Source organism: Lonchura striata, chromosome 5 (assembly GCF_050655825.1).
Source record: "Lonchura striata isolate lonStrDom1 chromosome 5, ASM5065582v1, whole genome shotgun sequence".
NCBI classification, from domain to species: domain Eukaryota; kingdom Metazoa; phylum Chordata; class Aves; order Passeriformes; family Estrildidae; genus Lonchura; species Lonchura striata.
Window position 1 is genome coordinate 50,783,165 of NC_140707.1, and position 18,449 is coordinate 50,801,613.

At 36.1% G+C, this 18,449-nt stretch overlaps 1 protein-coding gene across 9 annotated transcripts in view; it reads left to right on the forward strand.

Moving 5' to 3' along the window:
• YLPM1 (YLP motif containing 1) overlaps positions 1-14,361 on the forward strand; it is a 36,520-nt gene extending 22,159 nt beyond the window's left edge. For 2 of the 9 annotated variants that reach the window (XM_031504975.2, XM_077784026.1), the window contains exons 11-21: positions 96-283; positions 904-966; positions 1,315-1,434; positions 1,727-1,903; positions 2,122-2,205; positions 2,440-2,523; positions 3,983-4,069; positions 7,026-7,077; positions 11,873-12,003; positions 13,414-13,593; positions 13,965-14,361. In XM_031504975.2, the coding sequence (XP_031360835.1) occupies positions 96-283; positions 904-966; positions 1,315-1,434; positions 1,727-1,903; positions 2,122-2,205; positions 2,440-2,523; positions 3,983-4,069; positions 7,026-7,077; positions 11,873-12,003; positions 13,414-13,560 (1,133 nt within the window). In that variant the 3' untranslated portion in view covers positions 13,561-13,593; positions 13,965-14,361. Of the gene's footprint in view, positions 1-95; positions 284-903; positions 967-1,314; positions 1,435-1,726; positions 1,904-2,121; positions 2,206-2,439; positions 2,524-3,982; positions 4,070-7,025; positions 7,078-9,823; positions 11,191-11,872; positions 12,004-13,413; positions 13,594-13,964 lie in introns of those variants that run through there. The other 7 variants (XM_077784025.1, XM_085580572.1, XR_014955705.1 and 4 more) reach the window with 6 other exon arrangements.
• The last annotated feature ends 4,088 nt before the right edge of the window (positions 14,362-18,449 follow it).

The following is an 18,449-nucleotide window of genomic DNA, read 5'->3' on the forward strand; positions in this document are numbered from 1 at the left end:
ATTTTGAGGACATATCTGTGAATTTAACTTAAAATAACAAAGGTCCATTTAAGTCACCTCAGAACATTTTAATTTTTTTATTTTACTGAACTAAGAAAATTCTTCTGTCCAAACACTGGAATTTGAAGGTGATCGTAGAAATTACCCTGAGGAAAGGATTCCTATTTCTGCTCCATCAATGCCTCGTCAGCCACCACCTGCTCCACGAGTAGAAAAGAAGCCAGAATCTAAAAATGTAGATGATATTTTAAAGCCACCAGGACGGGATAGCAGGCCAGAGAGGGTGAGTATATATTCTGAAAGCAGCAAGATCTGCATTTGGATAAAATGCTGGTGGATGTAATATGCTGGGAACAAGTGTACATTTGAGGAAGCTCTGGAAATGAGCTTGGTTCCTTTGTAAATACCTGGAGTGTTATAGCATAGCTATTAGGAGTCTACAGGAGAGGTAAACTTCATTGGAATGCTCAAAGCAAATTAGTGTGTAATATTAAGGTGTTTTGGCCTCTTCTGAGGTCTTCACTTTGGTTTTTGATGTATCAGGGAAAAGACTTGTCTTTACACAGAGATTTGGCAATGCACCATGTTATATAAAAAAGAACACAATTTAGGCTATAAAACATTTAGGTACATTTCATTCAGTTGAATAAAAGAAGTTAATGAAACTGAACCAGATCTATAACATGCAGCCTAAACTGCTGAGATTATTAACATCAAAAACTCTGAATTATGTGGAACTACTACCATTTCTCACAGCCTGATTTCTAAAACAGCCAGTCGGTGCTTAGTGATATGCAAAAGTGTGAGCTCACAGCACATAATTCTCCAGAAGAAAATATTTGCAAAAGAGAGTCTGTTAAATGTAGTACAGTATCATATCTTCTTACATGTTCTTTGTTTCAGATTGTGATCATCATGAGAGGGTTACCTGGCAGTGGAAAGACACATGTAGCAAAACTCATCAGGGTATGTAAACAGGCACTCACTGTGTAGTGCTGCTTGTCTTTTACATGTTTCCACTACTGTTTGCTTTCTGTTTCCATGGAATTCAAGTCTGTTATTTCATTTTCCATGTCTTCATGTGCTGTGTGAATCTCCACCAGTATTAGCAAGCAGGAGGGATACTACTCTCTTCTTGTTTTTACTATTGATCAGGGAACTGCTGTTGACCAAAAGTATTTTGAAGATTTTGTGTAGCAGAAGGGAATTTTTACAGCCAAGGAACTGCTGTTGACCAAAAGTATTTTGAAGATTCTGTGTAGCAGAAGGGAATTTTTACAGCCAAGGTATATACTTTTTTTGCTTTCTTCCCAGGATAAGGAAGTAGAATGTGGAGGACCTGCACCAAGAGTGCTCAGCCTGGATGACTACTTTATCACTGAAGTGGAGAAAGAGGAGAGAGACCCAGATACAGGGAAAAAAGTTAAAAAGAAGGTAGTCTTAATTCTGTTGCTTTTCTTGACAAAAAAACAAGACATTCTGGGAAAATGGTGGCAATCAGAATTCCAGTTTGTGAGTTGGGAAGAGTGCAGAGGTCTCTGAGCTGTTTTTCAAAACAAGCCAATATAAATTAGGGTTATATTAGGGTAGTATGAGCAAATTCTTAAAAACTGACCTGAATGGTATTTTTCTCACACCAGTGTACTTTGTGGTCATGCCATTCAGGTGTTGAATATTAGCCATTTTATAGATGTCCTCTTTCTTAATGCTTTTGTCCTTGGTAAAGGTGATGGAGTACGAATACGAGGCTGATATGGAGGAGACCTATCGTACCAGCATGTTTAAAACTTTCAAAAAGACCTTGGATGATGGCTTCTTTCCCTTCATTATCCTTGATGCTATCAATGATAGAGTGCGACACTTTGAACAGTTTTGGAGTGCTGCAAAAACAAAGGGGTTTGAGGTAATGGAGTCTAAATAGTATTTGAACTTGCTGACAGCCATATGCTGATGTTTCTAAACTTTTGAATGGAAAGTGTCTCCCGGATTCAGGAAAAATGCTGTGGTTTACAATTACAAATTTACCTTTCCTAAAGTGTACAACTGCAGAGTGTATCATAAGGTAGAAAAAGAGCTCTAATAATTGGTTTACAATATTTAACACTGTCTTTTTCTTTCTAGGTCTACTTAGCTGAAATGAGTGCAGATAACCAGACGTGTTCCAAGAGGAATATTCATGGGCGCAAGCTCAAGGATATCAGCAGGGTAACTATATACATCTGGAGTCATACTGTGCATTTGGCCCCTCTGTTGTTTGAAAACTATAGACTACATAATGCTTACACTTTTCCTCTAAGAAATACTGGTAGTTATTTCGTGGGATTCTGATTAAACTAAAATTCCTGAAGTACAGATACATCCTGTTAGCAATCAGAAACCAAATTTTCCAATTAATCTGTTAGATTTTTAGAGGTGCTTCATTTTTGTGTGTTTTGTTAGATGTCTGATCACTGGGAGGCAGCACCACGCCATATGATGCGCCTGGATATTCGTTCTCTGTTGCAGGATGCTGCTATTGAAGAGGTGAGAATCTCTGTGCTTGTTAAAAATGCAGATTAGGTCAATGTGACTATACTGAAAATATGAAGCAGACAAAGATGTGGTCGCAGCAAGGCACTTTAGAAAGCCAGAATAGCTGTGTCAGGAAAATGTATTTTGTTATTCTTATGGATTACTCCAAACATGAAGGTACATTTTTACGTTTAATCACCTTTTTGAAGCTCAGACTTCGGTGTCTCTGAGCAGGAGTTGAAGTCACTTTGCTCTTAGCAACTGTTGAATATCAATTAAGGAGATTAAAGAGAATCTTTGCACTCTTAAATGAAACTCAGCACTTTTTACAGGTTACTGAATTATTTAGATCATGTTTTGAGAAAGCAGCTGGAGAAAGTAAGATAAGGAAATAAATTTTAACTCAGTCCTTGTTTTGAGAAATACAGACATTTAGCAGAGAATGAAGAAATAAATAACATATAGCCGAAAGTTGTAATTGCCTTTTCACTTCATTTGCATTTTGCCATGACATGGATCTTTGGTGTATCAGCTTACTGTAGCATTCTTCTTTGGCAGTTGTGTCAGGAGCTCTGGGCATAAATTAGTGTGTTAGTTGTGTGGTCTTTGTGAATGAATCATAGCTTGCTGCTGTCAGAGCAGCTCTTGACACAGCCATAGAAACTGATGAACTGCTGAAGTAGACAGAGGGTCTTTGCAGTTTGTCATCATGTTAGGAGGTTATTATTGCATCTCCAAATTCTTTGTACTGGAAAATAGTAATCTTTAAGATGACAATAAAAGATTCCACTCTAAAGTAGACTCAGAGAATGGCAGATTGGGATTCACAAGGTTTTGCAAATTATGTAAGAAAACTGTACAGACTTGGAGAGTTTTATATATTCCAGAGTGTATGAATGGGTCCCCAGTACAGCTGTGGAGCCCATAAAGTATTGCATTAGATGAGCAGAGTTAGATGTTATGTCTTCATTCTTCTATTTTGTTATGCTGAACTCTGTGGTTGCAATTATTGTTTGTTATGATTTGAAAATACAGAAAAGATAAAGGCTTAGTAGAGATGTTCTATGCAGAGACAACCCTTCCGCCGTTCCAGGTATATATAAATGGCAAGTTTAAGAACTTTTCCTGAGATTACAAGTTTTGAAATATGATTGGAAAGCAAGATAAGTATCTTGCTGTTACATGTAGTGGTAACATAAGGAATGCATGTGAAGGAAGGGAATTAACAATTTTGCTTTTCCCCAGAAAATCTTTGTAAAGAATATTCTTTGTCATTTTGTTGCTAGAAGAGAACATGCTTCTTAGGAAAGCCAAAGTTGTCATAGGATTCAGATATATTTCATCATCATACTTTCAAATATTAATTCTTTCTTTTCTATTTGAATTTGAACACCTCTGCTTACTCTATTAAAAATAAAATAATTAAAATCCAGATAGTGCCTTGTAAGTCTGTGCATGTGCTTTGGAACAGGTGGAGATGGAGGATTTTGATGCAAATATTGAAGACCAGAAAGAAGAAGCCAAGAAGGACACAGCAGAGGAAGAAGAAAGTGAACTGGTAGGAGACACATCAGCCATCCCTAACAGATTGTTCATTAATGTGTCTGAGAGAGAATCTCAGTCTTACAAATGCCAATCCATTGGCATTCTTAGCAGTGTGATCTTTACACACATGTTTATAATAGTTTTTTACTTAAACCTTTCTAGGAGAACTTTAATTATAAATCATATTATTTCTTCCTAATTTATTTCTAAGAATACGTGAGTATGTGCTACAAACAGTATTGTCAGTAGAGTATGGTAACATGCCTCATAGAGACATTTTAAGTTGCAGTACATCATAGTGCTGTCTTCCAGATAATCTAAGAATTACACAAAGTGGAGGGATGGGAACAATGGGCAAAGATTAATTTAACTTATTTCCTTTCACGTGTCTAAAGAACTCTCCTCAACTGTCACAGTATATGATAACAGTTATGAAATCTGCTTTTTCTGCCACATTTGACTGACTTTGTTTGTCAGGTGGTACTTCCAAGGTGAGGCATTAGGTCTCTTGGATAAATAAAGGTTACAGAATTGCCCTGAGGGCTGGCTTTTTTAGGTATGTATTTGAAAGGCTACGAAAGGCTTCCTGCTGTAACTTCTTGGTATGTGTTGGAGCTACAACTGGTCCGTGCTTGATGAGTTGAATGTCTCAAATCTTGGTGCCCACAACCAAGCAGTTAAAGTTCAATAAACAGGAAGTAACCAAAAATGTCTGAGTTGAGCAAAGTGTTTTTCCTTGATGGAAATTTACTATTCCTCAGGAGTGGCAGGTCAGAAAGCAGTTGAAATCAGAATTTTAAAAAGCTTAGGAAAAGTGGATTCTAATAAACGTCTGGTTTTTTCAACATGCCTCATTTATTCTCTTTACTAAATTTTTCTTTGGCACAGAATATGAGACTGCATAAAGTGTGGTTAGAACATTTCAAAGATGCATCCATGTTAACAAGAATATGGCTGCTAGTCCCATTTCCATGAGCTATAGTTAAAAGAGAAAGCTGTCTTTAGCTTTTGAGACATCTGTGTATAAATCTGTGTGTGAATGTGTGTGTTTATGGGTTCTGGGGAGCGTTCTAATGTACAGCACTTATAACAACAGGCCTTTTCTTTGAGACAAAGGGAAAGCAAAAAGCAATCTGCATATTAGAATGTGTTCTATTCAGATTCACAAGATATGAAAAAGAGCATTATCTGCTGTGTGTAATCTCTGGAATTCAGTCAGATGGCTAATCTCAGAGAATTATGTTAGCCAGAAAGTGGAGCAGGACACTGTATTTGGTATCTCTTGCCCTTTTGAGAACATTTGATAAGGGTTCTGCAATTGGTTTTGCTGCATTTAATCCTGTGAGAAAAGGGAGGTCTGAAGCTCCCGCCATCTGGCAGATACCTTTGAATATCCAACTGTTTTATACCAACGGATAAAGTCTGAATCTTTGCTTATCCTATTTGAGGACCAGGACATTGTTTAGATTCAGCACATAATAGGCCATTTCACACCATCAAAGTCACTCTTCTTGCTATTATCAACTCTCATTGTTTGAAGCATTCAGACAATTCCTGCTTTTCTGTGCTTGATGGTATGAATTATTGATACATTTAACTTAGTGTTCTCATCAGTGTATCCCACATCACTTTGTTTAATGCAGGGTTTTAGCTGTGGTGTAAACTTTGAGAAATATTTGAAGCGCAACTTGGTTTAAATGTATAAACATATGTATATACATGAAGTTTATTTGTTAAAAGGAAATATTGCAGCACAAACTGTTTTGGTTTGCATTAATTACAGATTTGATTAAAACCAAGAAAATCCAGAGATCTGATAACCTCAATTCACTGATACATGCTTGATAGAAAAAAGGTCATTCAAGGATTTTTTAAGAGCAGTGCTGAATATAATCAAATGCAGTGTGGCTCTCTGGAATTTACTGGAGTACACTAATTTAGTAACACATAGTATTAACAAATACACATATATTTTTACCACAGTGGAAGCAACCTATAAATAAAGCAGGAAAGAAGTTAGTGTAATAAAACTGGTTTGTGGATTGTTTGTTTTCTTCTTGAAATGTTCTAGAGTAGTTCTTTCCCTCTCTATTAAAAAACATTCTAAACAAATAATTAAATTGTCTCAGAGGGCTTCCGTTCACTACCTTGAGCTTTTTTATGTGGTTGCAGAGGAATATAAGTACTTTTATACCAAAACTGAACAGCTGAAATGAAGGTTACTTAGTAAAAATTTACTTGTCAAAGAATATAAAAAGAAAATATAACAAGAGGCTAACTAAAATAAATACCTTTTTGCCAAATTTATTTTCATTATGCTCGTTTACAAAGAATAAACTGGCTAAAGATCATTACACATGGTGACATTATTTGTAAAGCAAAATTGTTTTATAAGATCATTGTGCTAAGAGTACCATTTAAAATGAAAAGTAATACTTAAATCCTCGTGACTCAGCAGATACTCTCATTTAAACAAAAAAAATAGTTTAATTGTGGATTAACCACTCATACATGAATTTAGTATGTCCCTTCAAGAGGTGTAAGTGAAGCTTGTGTGTACTAAATCTGGGAATGTGTTCATAAAAACTTATGGTAACTTTTTTGTGTTTGTAAAGCTTTGAATATTCTTTATGCCTGAAAGTTGTGTTGCAGTGACTTTGCCACCTGGAATAATACAATACAGTAACTGCACACAGTGCCATTGCTGTCTCTCAGACTCATTCTGGAGTTCTGTGTTTGCAGAGGGCAGCACTCTTGTAATGATTTGCAAGGGCTACTGAAATCACTGAATGGGAAGTGGATGCAGAAGTTCTGAAATATCAAGTAACTGGTCTCCATCTGATAATGAGAATTGTGCCTTACAAAAAGAAATACCTTAAACTCCCATTGTAATGCTGTTTCCAGTTCAAAAGTGATATGCATGTGTGTCTCTCTCTAATCCTCCGAGCTTCTTTCTGTGTATGATTTAGGGTTACATTCCGAAAAGCAAATGGGAGATGGACACTTCTGAGGCAAAGCTAGGTGGGTATTTATTTTTTCCTGTTTCTTATAGTTGCTATCTAAAGATGTTTGCAAGACTTGAACTTTTGTTTTTACTGTGCCTCCTTACAAAGACAAATAAATGCATTGATTTCATACATGTGTCTGAAACTGCAAAAGCGTCTCTACAGAACAGGAATTTATCTTCTGCCAGAGGCAGGCGACTTTACTACTTTTTAATCATCACTGTTTTATATTCTCATTAATTGTTATTCCATCTGTTCAAGGAAAGTACTTTGTCTTCAAATTTTAAAAAACAGTATTTATATTCTTCATCTTTCTGTGTTTATTATTTTTATATAAGCAAAGAGTCAACTCACATCACGCTCTACTCTTTTTCATATTGCATACCTTTTTTCCTATGTGTCATTAGTAACTTTTTGCATTCTTGGAGACATGCCTCATAGCTGAACTGTATTGAAGATGTTTATCACTTTTCAAAGGACAAAGTAGTGGCATGCTTTGAAATTGCTTCTGAATGATTAGGTGTTAGTATATCTTTAAACTTTTCAATGCCTAAGATGTTGAAAAGTTCATTATGCTTTGCGGTTCTAGGAGAGCAATAGAATTCTTCTTAGTAATATGTAAAATGGACTTTCCAAGAGCACAATGGCATGGTTTTTGCTGTACTTTTTTGTTCTCATTAGTGCTGATATTAGGATTCTGTCAAAGTCAAAAGGAACTTTCAGGCAGAAATGCATGCACCATGGCTGTGATGAAAGGATTATTCATGCAAAGGGGTTTCTGGTCATTTTGATCCGTTTTGTTGTGGTTTTTTTTTTACTGAACAGTAAAAGTTCTAAACTAAGGTTTTAGCCGGGCAGTCTGCTCAGAACTGCTGTTTTTGTATCATGTCCGTTAGAAGTCACAAATATCTAAATTGGACACAGCTTTTAACATTTTGAGGTTTGCTTCTTCACATGTGGTACAGCCCTGTGCATCATAACTTTCCAATAACCAAAATCACAACTGCACCATAGAAATAGCATTCGGAGGTCTGGTTTACATAAAGCAGCCTTTCACCTTCTGCTGTTAAGGGTTTAGCTACACCATCTCTTCTCCTGCTGTACTCTTTTAAGTCATAGAAATAGTTATGGATTATATCACATGTTGTGGCACCTGCAGTATAAGCAGAGGCACCTTGTATTCAATGATTTTGGCATACCAAACAGCTAGGCAGTTACACAATTATGTTAGGATTGGTATGTATTTTTATTATCAGCAATGATTTATTTAATAATATAAAGTTATTTCTGAAGTTCATGCTAAGGACTGTGTTGTGTTTCTTTCCATGATGAAAACTCCATAACCTATAAAACATTATTTTTATATGGTATCCACTTAAATGTAAAATGGGGAGCAAGCATCAGAGTCACTTTTATGCTGAAATTACTTACAAGGCTGTTGAAATAATCCTTTAACAGTCAAACTTCATTAACAAACTGGATGTTAGCATGCTGCAAGACACAAATCCAGATGCTGAGAAGGGCTTTCTATTAAATCTGTATTCACAATTTTACATTTATAACTACCCTCTAGATTCAGTTTCATATATATTTAGGTCTATAGATTAAATTCTGACAGAACTTAGTTTTTTAAAAAGTCAGGTATTCCTGTGTAAAGAATGCAGTTTCTCTGGAAAATTACTCTGCCACAGCAGTCAATGTTTAGCTTAAGGTGTATGTTAGAAATACTTGTAGTCTGTGAGTAAGAATTACTATATTTAGTTCACAATAAGGCTTAATTGTAGGTGATCAATTATAATTAATTCTGGAAAGGCATGTAAGCTGTAGTGCATTAGCTATTCCAAAACTGAGTTATTTCCTGGGAGCTGGCCTGCCTATTAGGTTTATTGCTTTAGTCCCAGAGGGCACACACTTGCCGAATGACATAAGTGCAAACTTCAAAAATGATGCTCTGAGTGTTGTTTCCCTTTCTGTTTTCTTTCTGAATAGAAGTTGTTACAGGAGAGCACAGTAAAGTCTTGCTGATTGTAATAAACCTCAGAAAATCTCTGAAAAGTTTTGAGTTCTGGCTGCAAACACTCACTTGTGACAATCGCCAAACATATGCCCCAGAGCTCTCACTTCAGCACAGATTTACTTTATTCTTACATTCCTTTTGAGTATGTGTGTGATTTATCATTTCCTGATGTGCTGTGCACAGCCACAGTTTCATTCTGAAAGTCTATTCATGTATCTTCTCAGTGCATAGTGCACAAAGATTCTTATATTGAAATCTAAATTTTGGATTCTAATTTCTAAAATTTGACTGTAGTGTTTAGTACAATACTCTGTTTCAAGGTGTGGCTTAGTGACAAGTTCTACAGACTGTCAGGAATGGAGAAATGATCTCTGGTGTACCTGAAACTTTGATACCATTGTAAAATTTGCTCTAGAATACAAATGGGATTCTACATAAAACTTTGTGGCTTTTGTATAAGAAGGGCGAAATTTAACAGACTGATTTATTTAGGTTTTGAAGGAGCTAATTAAATTAGTTGCTTTCAGATATTACTTTAAAAATTCTAAAGGTGAGTTTTAAGCTTTGTGGGTTTTCAGAAATGCTTCTGCTTTGTTGTTTTTTAATATGAAATGATAAAATGGTGTTCAGTAGTTTAACACTAAATAATCATCAGCCATAAATAATCACAAGCACCAGCGTTACAAAATGACATCTTGAATCACAAGCACCAGTGTTACAAAATGACACCTTGTCTCATTTTCAGAAAAGAATATTCTGAAATAATCCTTTATGGCAGGTTTTTGACATTTGTGTAGTGCCTGCTGCATGACATATGTACCTTGAACTGCAATAGTATGGATGGAAGCAGACCTCTCTGGAAAAGCAATCCAGCTTCAAACATGGAAGGACATAACTTTTTAAATAAATCCTGTGTAGCAGTAAAAAAGAGGGACAGAGGGGAACTGCATATTCAGAACAGCTTCTGAACTCTCTACTGACATTTGAACAGTACACATTTCTTGGCGGTGTTTTCAGTTGTTTGGTGCACAGCAGGGAGTGGGAGACTTGACTTGCTTTCACATCGGTAATAAGGTGAGCTTGCACCAAGGCTTCCTTCCAGCAGGAATATGTCTGTCTACAGGTACTTCCCAACAGAGAGCTCCTCCATTTTCACTTCTTCATGGTCCTAAACACTCCTCAATGAGTTTGTTGATCTCCTTTTCAGTGTTAATTTTTTCTGGAAATGCTTAATGCCACAAATTATCTGCACTGATTGAATGTAGCTGGAGTAACAGGAATTTTGTATAAATCAATTTTGCCTTCTAGAGGGAGCGTCGCCTTTCTGTGGAGATTGAGCATCAAATTTGGCAGATGCAACTTAGAGCAAAAGAATAAACTAAATAATGTAATAGATACAAATATTCTGAACATTTTTCATAAATGTTAGCTATTTTAGGAAGCATGGGGATTATATTGTTTTATTAAAAGAAATTCTGTATCTGTTCCAGGGAAATGGAGCAGAGGTGGAGTCTTTAAAAGGTTTTGAGGTATATGAGGGAGAAATAACTTAATTAATTTATGGACTTTAAATTATACTAGCATGTCTACAGTACCATTCCCTCACATTATCTCCATTGTTACTCTTCTCTCTCCCATATTAAGTAAAAAACTCATCTCTGAACTGAGTTTCTTTAAGTACATACCTGTTGAACATCTTCTGCTATCCAGGAAATAATGTTGCCTTGTATTTGATCTATTTCTGAGGCCTTTTGTGGGTGAATTTAATTACAACAGTGACTTCTGAAACAGTATTTCTAACATCACTGGTAATGATTTAATGAATGTAATTGCCAAGTTTAGTGTTCCTTCTACACATACTTGAATTGTTGGCTTATAAATTGGTAGTTAACATCGAAAGAAGTAACAGAATTTCCTTTGACTTGTAGAGCCGGATTTCCTTTTCATGTTTTGTTTTTCATAATCTTACTATGAATGTTTCATCACCTTTCCAAAGACAGTTTGCCACATAATTTCAAGAAGGTTTTGTTTTCTTTACTGAGAATAAGTGTCTAAAGTGGAACAATGTTTTAGAACCTAGGAACGGAATTGTTTCTCCTCATGTATTGGTTCAATAAGAAAAAGAAGAAAATGAGGACTGTTGGACAAATGTACTGCGCAAATAATTATGACTGACCTCTTACACCATGAAAGAAAAGATTCTGAGATATTTTTCTCCCAGTCCTGGAAGACTTTTTAAGTGGTTTGCCGTATGGGGAGAGAAAAAGAAAGGGAAGGATCAGGCTTTCCAAGGAGCGTTTTGTTTAGCAGAAACAGTATCTCAAAAACATGTCTTTGATGCATTAAGTTATACAATTGCCACTTGTTGCTGAAACTGCATGTATGCCATGTTTGACACAGTATCGATCCTCAAATTTGGGAAAAAATGCTACAGCTTTAGTATTGTGTTCAAATACAGAAAGATGGATCTGTGGTTCCTAGCTATTGTTGGCTATATTGTACCTGTAAGGACAGACTCCATGTAAATCTGGAAGAGCAAACTTTTTCTCCCTCATATAGAAAACAACACTGAGTGTTATTGCCACACAGTTAACATGAAAGATCAATAAAACTTGAAAACTGTGTTGAGTCTTCTTTAGTTTATTTCAACTCTCATCATTACACATGTCAAGACAAACTGGATGTACAAATTCTGCTGCTTGTTCTTTTGAAAAAAATTCCACTCTTGTCTTGTTTGTGTGAATAACAGAAAAAATAATCTCCCTTAACGCTGAGGCTCTGTGTTTGTTCTCAGACAAGCTGGATGGTTTGCGGACTGGCACTAAAAGAAAGCGTGACTGGGAAGCAATTGCCAGCAGAATAGAAGATTATCTGCAGCTTCCAGATGACTATGATACACGTGCTTCTGAACCTGGAAAGAAAAGGGTAATAAATTTTCAAATGACTTACTGTCTGTATATAACCCTTTAATGGTCTCTGTGAAGGAGAGTTTATATCAAGTCATTCAATGTCTATGAATATTTCATTGACTCCCTTTTCATTTTGCTGTTCTGTTCGATTCTGTAAGACATTATGCTTGCAAGTAGGTAAACATATTAGTTATAGTTTCCAGAGGTAAACATATTAGTTATAACAGAGCTAGGACTTGTAGATAATACAGATTAACTATGCGTGACATGGTCTGAATACCAAGGGCTGCATGTTTAAGTTCTGTTTTGAAAAAAGGGGGAAAATCATTGAAGGAGACAAAAAAAGTAATAGAAAGAGGCTATGCTTTTTTGGTTTTATTTGCAAAATAGAAAGAGCAGCTTTTGCCACTAGAAGTAATTTGAATTAACTGTCAGTGTTTTGGTATTGTTTTGCTCTGTAATGTCAAATAGAAAACTGAGTACTGGGCAGTATCTGAGAGAAATGGAGTTACTTAAGGCATTGGCAGAGGCGATGATGGTGGAAGAAAACTGACATTGCTTATCAGTAGAAATGTCAGGGAAAATCCAGGTAGACTGTGGACAGGGATGTGCTGGCAGAAAATTGATAAGGCTACATTCCCCAGTAACATATGGTCCTGAATGAGACTAGTCAGTATGCAAAGAAGAGCTCTGTCACTTACTGTTTTTTCTTGTCCTGCAATGGTGTGTTTCAGCTGAGTTTCTGGAGCTTTTCTTCATTGCATCTCTCCCTCTCTCCCTCCCATCAGTGTCTTGTTTTGGGGGTGTCACTATGTATGTTGAACAGGATAAATTAAAGGGATCTGCATTACCATGAAGAAGTGCAATGCAGATAAAGAGATGTAAAGATGAGGAAATAACATATGTATGAAAAAGTTACTTAGTATGAAGAAATAGTGGAAAAATTTAAATAGAAATATATTATGTAAGATAGAAAATTGTCCTTCATTCATTTATTCATTGCTGACTTACTCTTCAACACTGTCTTTCTGTAGTTTCATAATCATCTTCTAGATGTTTCCATTGTGCAGTTGAAAGAAAGATTTCCCAGAAAATTAAAACAGTAAATTAATCTTGGATAATTCTTCCTGCAGAAAGTGTTGCTTTGAACAGAGAAATAATTGTAGTAGTTCCACTTCAACTTTCAGAACTATAGCACTGAAATGGAAAAAGTTTATCATCTGTACCTTTCATTTACTCCATAGAATACCTGGTATATTCAATTAAAAATAATTTCCCTCTTTACCTATCAGAAAAAAATAATACTTACCTGTTCTAAGGAAAATTAGTAGAAATTAGTATTCTTGTATTCTTACTTGCAGTGGAAAGCTAAATTCATACCAGGGTTTCTTGGAAGATTATTGTACTGATAGGATGTTCTCCATAGGTGCGATGGGCAGATCTAGAAGAAAAAAAAGATGCTGACAGGAAAAGGGCCATCGGTTTTGTTGTTGGACAAACCGACTGGGAGAAGATAACAGATGAAAGTGGTCACCTTGCCGAGAGAGCCCTCAACCGCACCAAGTATATATGAAAGAGTGGTTAAGTGGATTTTTGTGCCTTTAAGGTAAATATTCATCTTCCATTGTTTCATCAATATTGATAGCCTTGATGTTTTTCAAGAGTTGAGGCTGCAGTTGACCCCATTGTTAGAGTTCTCCCAGACAAGGTTATTTGATTTGGAGCTTTGTATAATAGGTGTCAGCTGTGCCTGTGTCAACATGCACACTTCTGTACAGCACCTGACAATAAAGGGGGAAGGATTATCAGCTCTCAGACCTCCTAACCTTATTACAAGGAAGCTTGTGGTTCCATTTAGAATAGTTTAGCTGTGTGCCTACTAGTCCTGTTGAGTTCAGGTGTGGCTTATTATATCTGAATTCTAACCATGTTAATTGCTGTTTTACATGACATAACAAACTTTTCCTTTCTTTACAGGCCAATTGCTCTGTGGAGAAGTGAACCAAGGTGTCATGAGCATCTTACATGGGTCATGTCACTCCCACCTTCACAGTTTTTGTTACTTTAGTTTCAGCAATTTTCTTGAGATACTGGCAGATAACCAGTGCCCTCAAAAAATTCATTGAATCCCACTACTCCTAAGTGAGAGAGAAAGTTTACTTTTTAATATTTTTGGAGGGGAGGGAGGGGGAGGGTCTGTAGTTTTAGCTGCTCTTTGTGGGATAAAGTGGAAGGATTAGACAGATGTTACCTCCACTGTACCATCACAGAATGTTTATCACCTTTGCTCTGTGGATGTTCTCGTTTTATACTGTATGTACCTTGTAGCTTATTGTATTAGGAAGCAGAAACAATAAATTTCACTATAAACTCAGTGTTCTTGGTGGACCATATAGTATGGTTTTTGTTTGACGTTTTAAATGTGGTCTGTGTTCACATGTTAGTGCTCAGAACCATCCTTTCCTGGAAGACATACTGTGCTCGTATCCGGAACGTGTCCTGTGTTCTAGATTTTTCACCTGCTCTTCTTCTCATAGATAGATCCATTAAGGCCCCAGGTCTTGCTGGCCTTTAGGAGTTCATGTTCCTGGAAAGCAGGAATATCATTATGTTTGGATTCTAGTTTCTCAGTTTTGTCAAGTTTTCCTTACTATGTGAGTATGAATTCTGTTGGCTGGTTCTGTAATGCTCGAGGTAGCAGTGTATGGAAAACTTGTCTTTAATGCTCAATATGAAAACAGGTACTACAGAGTTTTTTGAGGGGCAGCCTAGAAAATTGATTTTGGTCTTAATATGTCTTTTAGTCAACACTGATCCCTATCAGGGTATTTAATTCCATTCATAAGTCTATTGAATCATCGAGATACATGATCAAGAGTGACAAAGACCATAAGTTATACCCTTCTTTTCCTTTGATAAGTATGCTAAGCTTGATTTAAAAAACGAATTATTAATAGTCCACACTATTAAAAGTGGTACAGATTCTTCATAGATGCTTGGATATCACTTCTGCAGAGCATTGGGTTTGCTGATGAAAACTTTCTTTTGTCCTCACAGGTTTCAAAGCAAATGCTTTGCTTTAACTATGTTGTAACCAGGAAAGAGGTCTAAATCTGAAAATAATTGCTGTTTTAATGAATTTGATTTTTCTCCTGATCTTTCTGAGGAAAGAAAATGAAATCCTGAATTTTCCTTCTCTGTTGAGTGATTACATTGTGCTTTGCATCCAGGTTATTAAATCAGCTTGTTCTGGTTTGGTGGTAGTTCAGGCTGTTAAAGGAGAGCATGGTTGTAATAGATGGGTTTGTTTGCCATTCTAATGTTTTCATTTATTGGCTGCTTCTCAGCCTTCTCTGTGGTGCATGATTAAAAGTTCTTCAGTAAACAAGGGGAATAGCTGAACTTGTATTATGCCCTGAATATGTTTAATACAAGAAAATTGAGCTCCCTGAATGCAGCATTTTTAAAATAGAAAGTATTAAATGCACGTTTTCTGTGTACACTTAATTTACATAGCATATATATTTCTCAAAATGTTACTCAGTAAGTATTCTTTGAATTGTGACAGAATTGTCGACAAAGGGAAACTGATAGTTAACAAGAAATGTGTACTGTGTATTGCTGTGGAAATCAAGTGAGCTTTACTTTGGAGAAGTTGCTTTCAGGTATGTGTAAAATGGGTTTCAGTCTATACTCAGTTTTTCATAACAAAACTGGACTTCTTGTGGCACACCATGAGTTGATGCTGCTTCTTGACTCTTAAGAACTGATAGCGATTTTGTCTATATTTTTAGTATTACAACTGTACGAGATCCTTTTCTAACATTTTTTTTTCAGACTAAAGTGTACTTCTGGAGCATTCAAATGGATAGTGTCTGTCAGAAGGTATAATATTGTTTGCTGGTTTTACAAATTTTGAAATTTTAGCAGATAATACTGAGAGGTTATGTCATGCTGTTTGTTCTGTGGTGGATGTAGAACTAAAGAAAAATGAATAGCAAATATACATAAAATTATGCTTTGAGAACAGACAGAAGATATATCAATTTTGAAGTTTAAAGCAAAATTCAGAAAATATACCATTGTAGACTGTGGTCAGACTGTTTAACCAGAAAAAGCTGAAGGGCTTGAGTTTTGTTGTTTTACTGAAGTTCAGAAGTTTTCCCTTTCTTTAGTACAGAAATATCAATATATGCATAATCTTTGCCATTTGTTTCAGTTGGTTTGAATGTTTAGCAGATCACTCTTCAACTTCTTGATGGGAAGTGTCTCCAAAAGAAAATAACTTATGCCAGAACTACAACCTATAGCAGATTCTACATACTCCAGACATTCAGTGACTGAAGAAATCAAACAAAAAGGAAAAATCCATCATTGCTGCTGGCAAAACTGAGAATAGCTAGCTAGTCCCTTGCTTGGCTCCTAACCAGAGGTTGGTGATTAGTGATTTTGCTTTTGTTTGGGAAGTCCTTCAGTACAGAATACATTGTCTTGATCCTGATTTAGCTCTTACTCTTATGCTCGCTGAAATTGTCAGTAGAACTTTTCACAGCACTGAACAGAACAAATACCAACTTTCACTGATTACTAAATAGGAAGATATGTATCTAGCATCTCATGTAGTGATCCATCTTTGCCTATGCATGCAATTATGCTAACTCTAAGTTGAGCTGTTTCTGTGCATCACATTGAAAAATTCAGCTCTGAAAAAAAACATCAGCTGCTACAGAATGTAGTTGCTACCTTCTCAGCAAATTTGACTGTTAAAACAGTATTTTCTGTGAATTATAGTTTCTTGTGACACCAGTTTTTTTCAAATCGGTTTCCTTTTTTTATGTAGAAGCTGTCTGTCTCATGAAAGAAGTACATGGTTTTTGCAAGGGAATGTGCAACATGCTGTGCTATGTGAATAGAGCACACTTGTCATCTTCAGTCACCTTGTGTTTTAGTGTAGGATTGCTCATTAGGTGTGATGGTCTGACTATGGTAAGAAAGAGTGAAATAATAGCTGAGAGTATTAGGTCAGTTCTAGAAATTTGTTTTTCTGTTTCCTTGAATGTTTACATCAACAAAGAAAAATAACTTACTTTGCATTATTACTTCCCAGTCTTTAGAAGGGAAAAATTGGTATTGCTACAGCTTAGTTTTACTTTTCACACATCAAGTTGGGTTTGGCAGTTTTTAGACTTTGCTTCAGTCATCTTTGTTAACCCTGTCCATTAGTTTTTCCTTGCCTGTCTGTCAATACACAGAATACATCACTGCTTTTCTCTTTATAAGGCATTGTTTTAACTCTTTTCAAAAGCTTTTTACTCTCTGAGCAACCATTTAGGCAACCATGGAGATACTGGGAGGATTTCAGTAGAATCTTTCCTGAAAGGATTGAATTGGAAAAGTAGAGTTGTGACATTACACTGAAACATATATTAACCTATCCCCAAAAAGCCCACATCTAATGCAGTTGAATGGTTAAAAATTATCATAGAACTGTTAGTTGCAAGTCATGTTACAAAGTATGATTCCTGCAGAAGAATAGTCTGTAGGTACTGTGCTTTTAAATGAGAAAGAAGAACGTGACCTCACCAATAAAAATCAGTTTTTCGCAATTTGAGATTTCAACATCATCAGAACACTTTGAGAATCCTTTTGAAAAAGAATCAAGTAATTCTGCCTGTGGGACACCTTGCTGTCATCTAAACAAATTTATTGTTACCAAAAGAAAAAAAACTTTGTTTGTTTATATAAATGCAGCTGTCATGGTGAATCATTTTTTGTGCCCTTAGGACACAGTTTCCCTTAGCAGACTGACATCTTATTATTCATGTTGCTGCCACCCACACAGTACTGAACAGACCTTGGGATTAGAAGAAACATGGTTGAGCTGGGTTTGGAAGTAAGATTTTTTGCTATGAAGTTCATGCTGTCTCTGGCAGCATGGAGCTAGGTAACTGTGATCTGACTGAACTGAAGGCCTGGAACTCTCCTGGGAGTATTGTAATTCAGCATTCAAGGACTGGAAAGGCAAAGCAGTACAGCGTTTTCTGTGCTTGTGGAATGTTCACATGGCATGGATCCTCAGGAAGCTAAATAATGATGGTTCCTTTCTGTTACGTCTCTCTTCACTGTTTGATGTTTCCCAGATTACCTCTGGAAAACAAGTTCTAAATTCTGAACTTGGGTCCACTGACAATTTGGGATCAAACTGCAGCAGGACAGCTTGTATACTATGAAGTAAAATATCTGAGGAGCAGAGGTGGCCATCTCAGTTGAGATCTGTACACTTGGAGCATCAGCTGTTCTTAAACTGTGAATAAACTAAGTTTTCTTGTCATAGTAGAAATGAGAAGAGAAAGAATGAAAGTTTCATAGAATTTAAAATATGAATGGCACATTTCTGGTTTTGAGTCTCTAGCGCAATCATCTTTACTCTCTCATAAAACTTGAATCAAAGTTGTTTTCTGC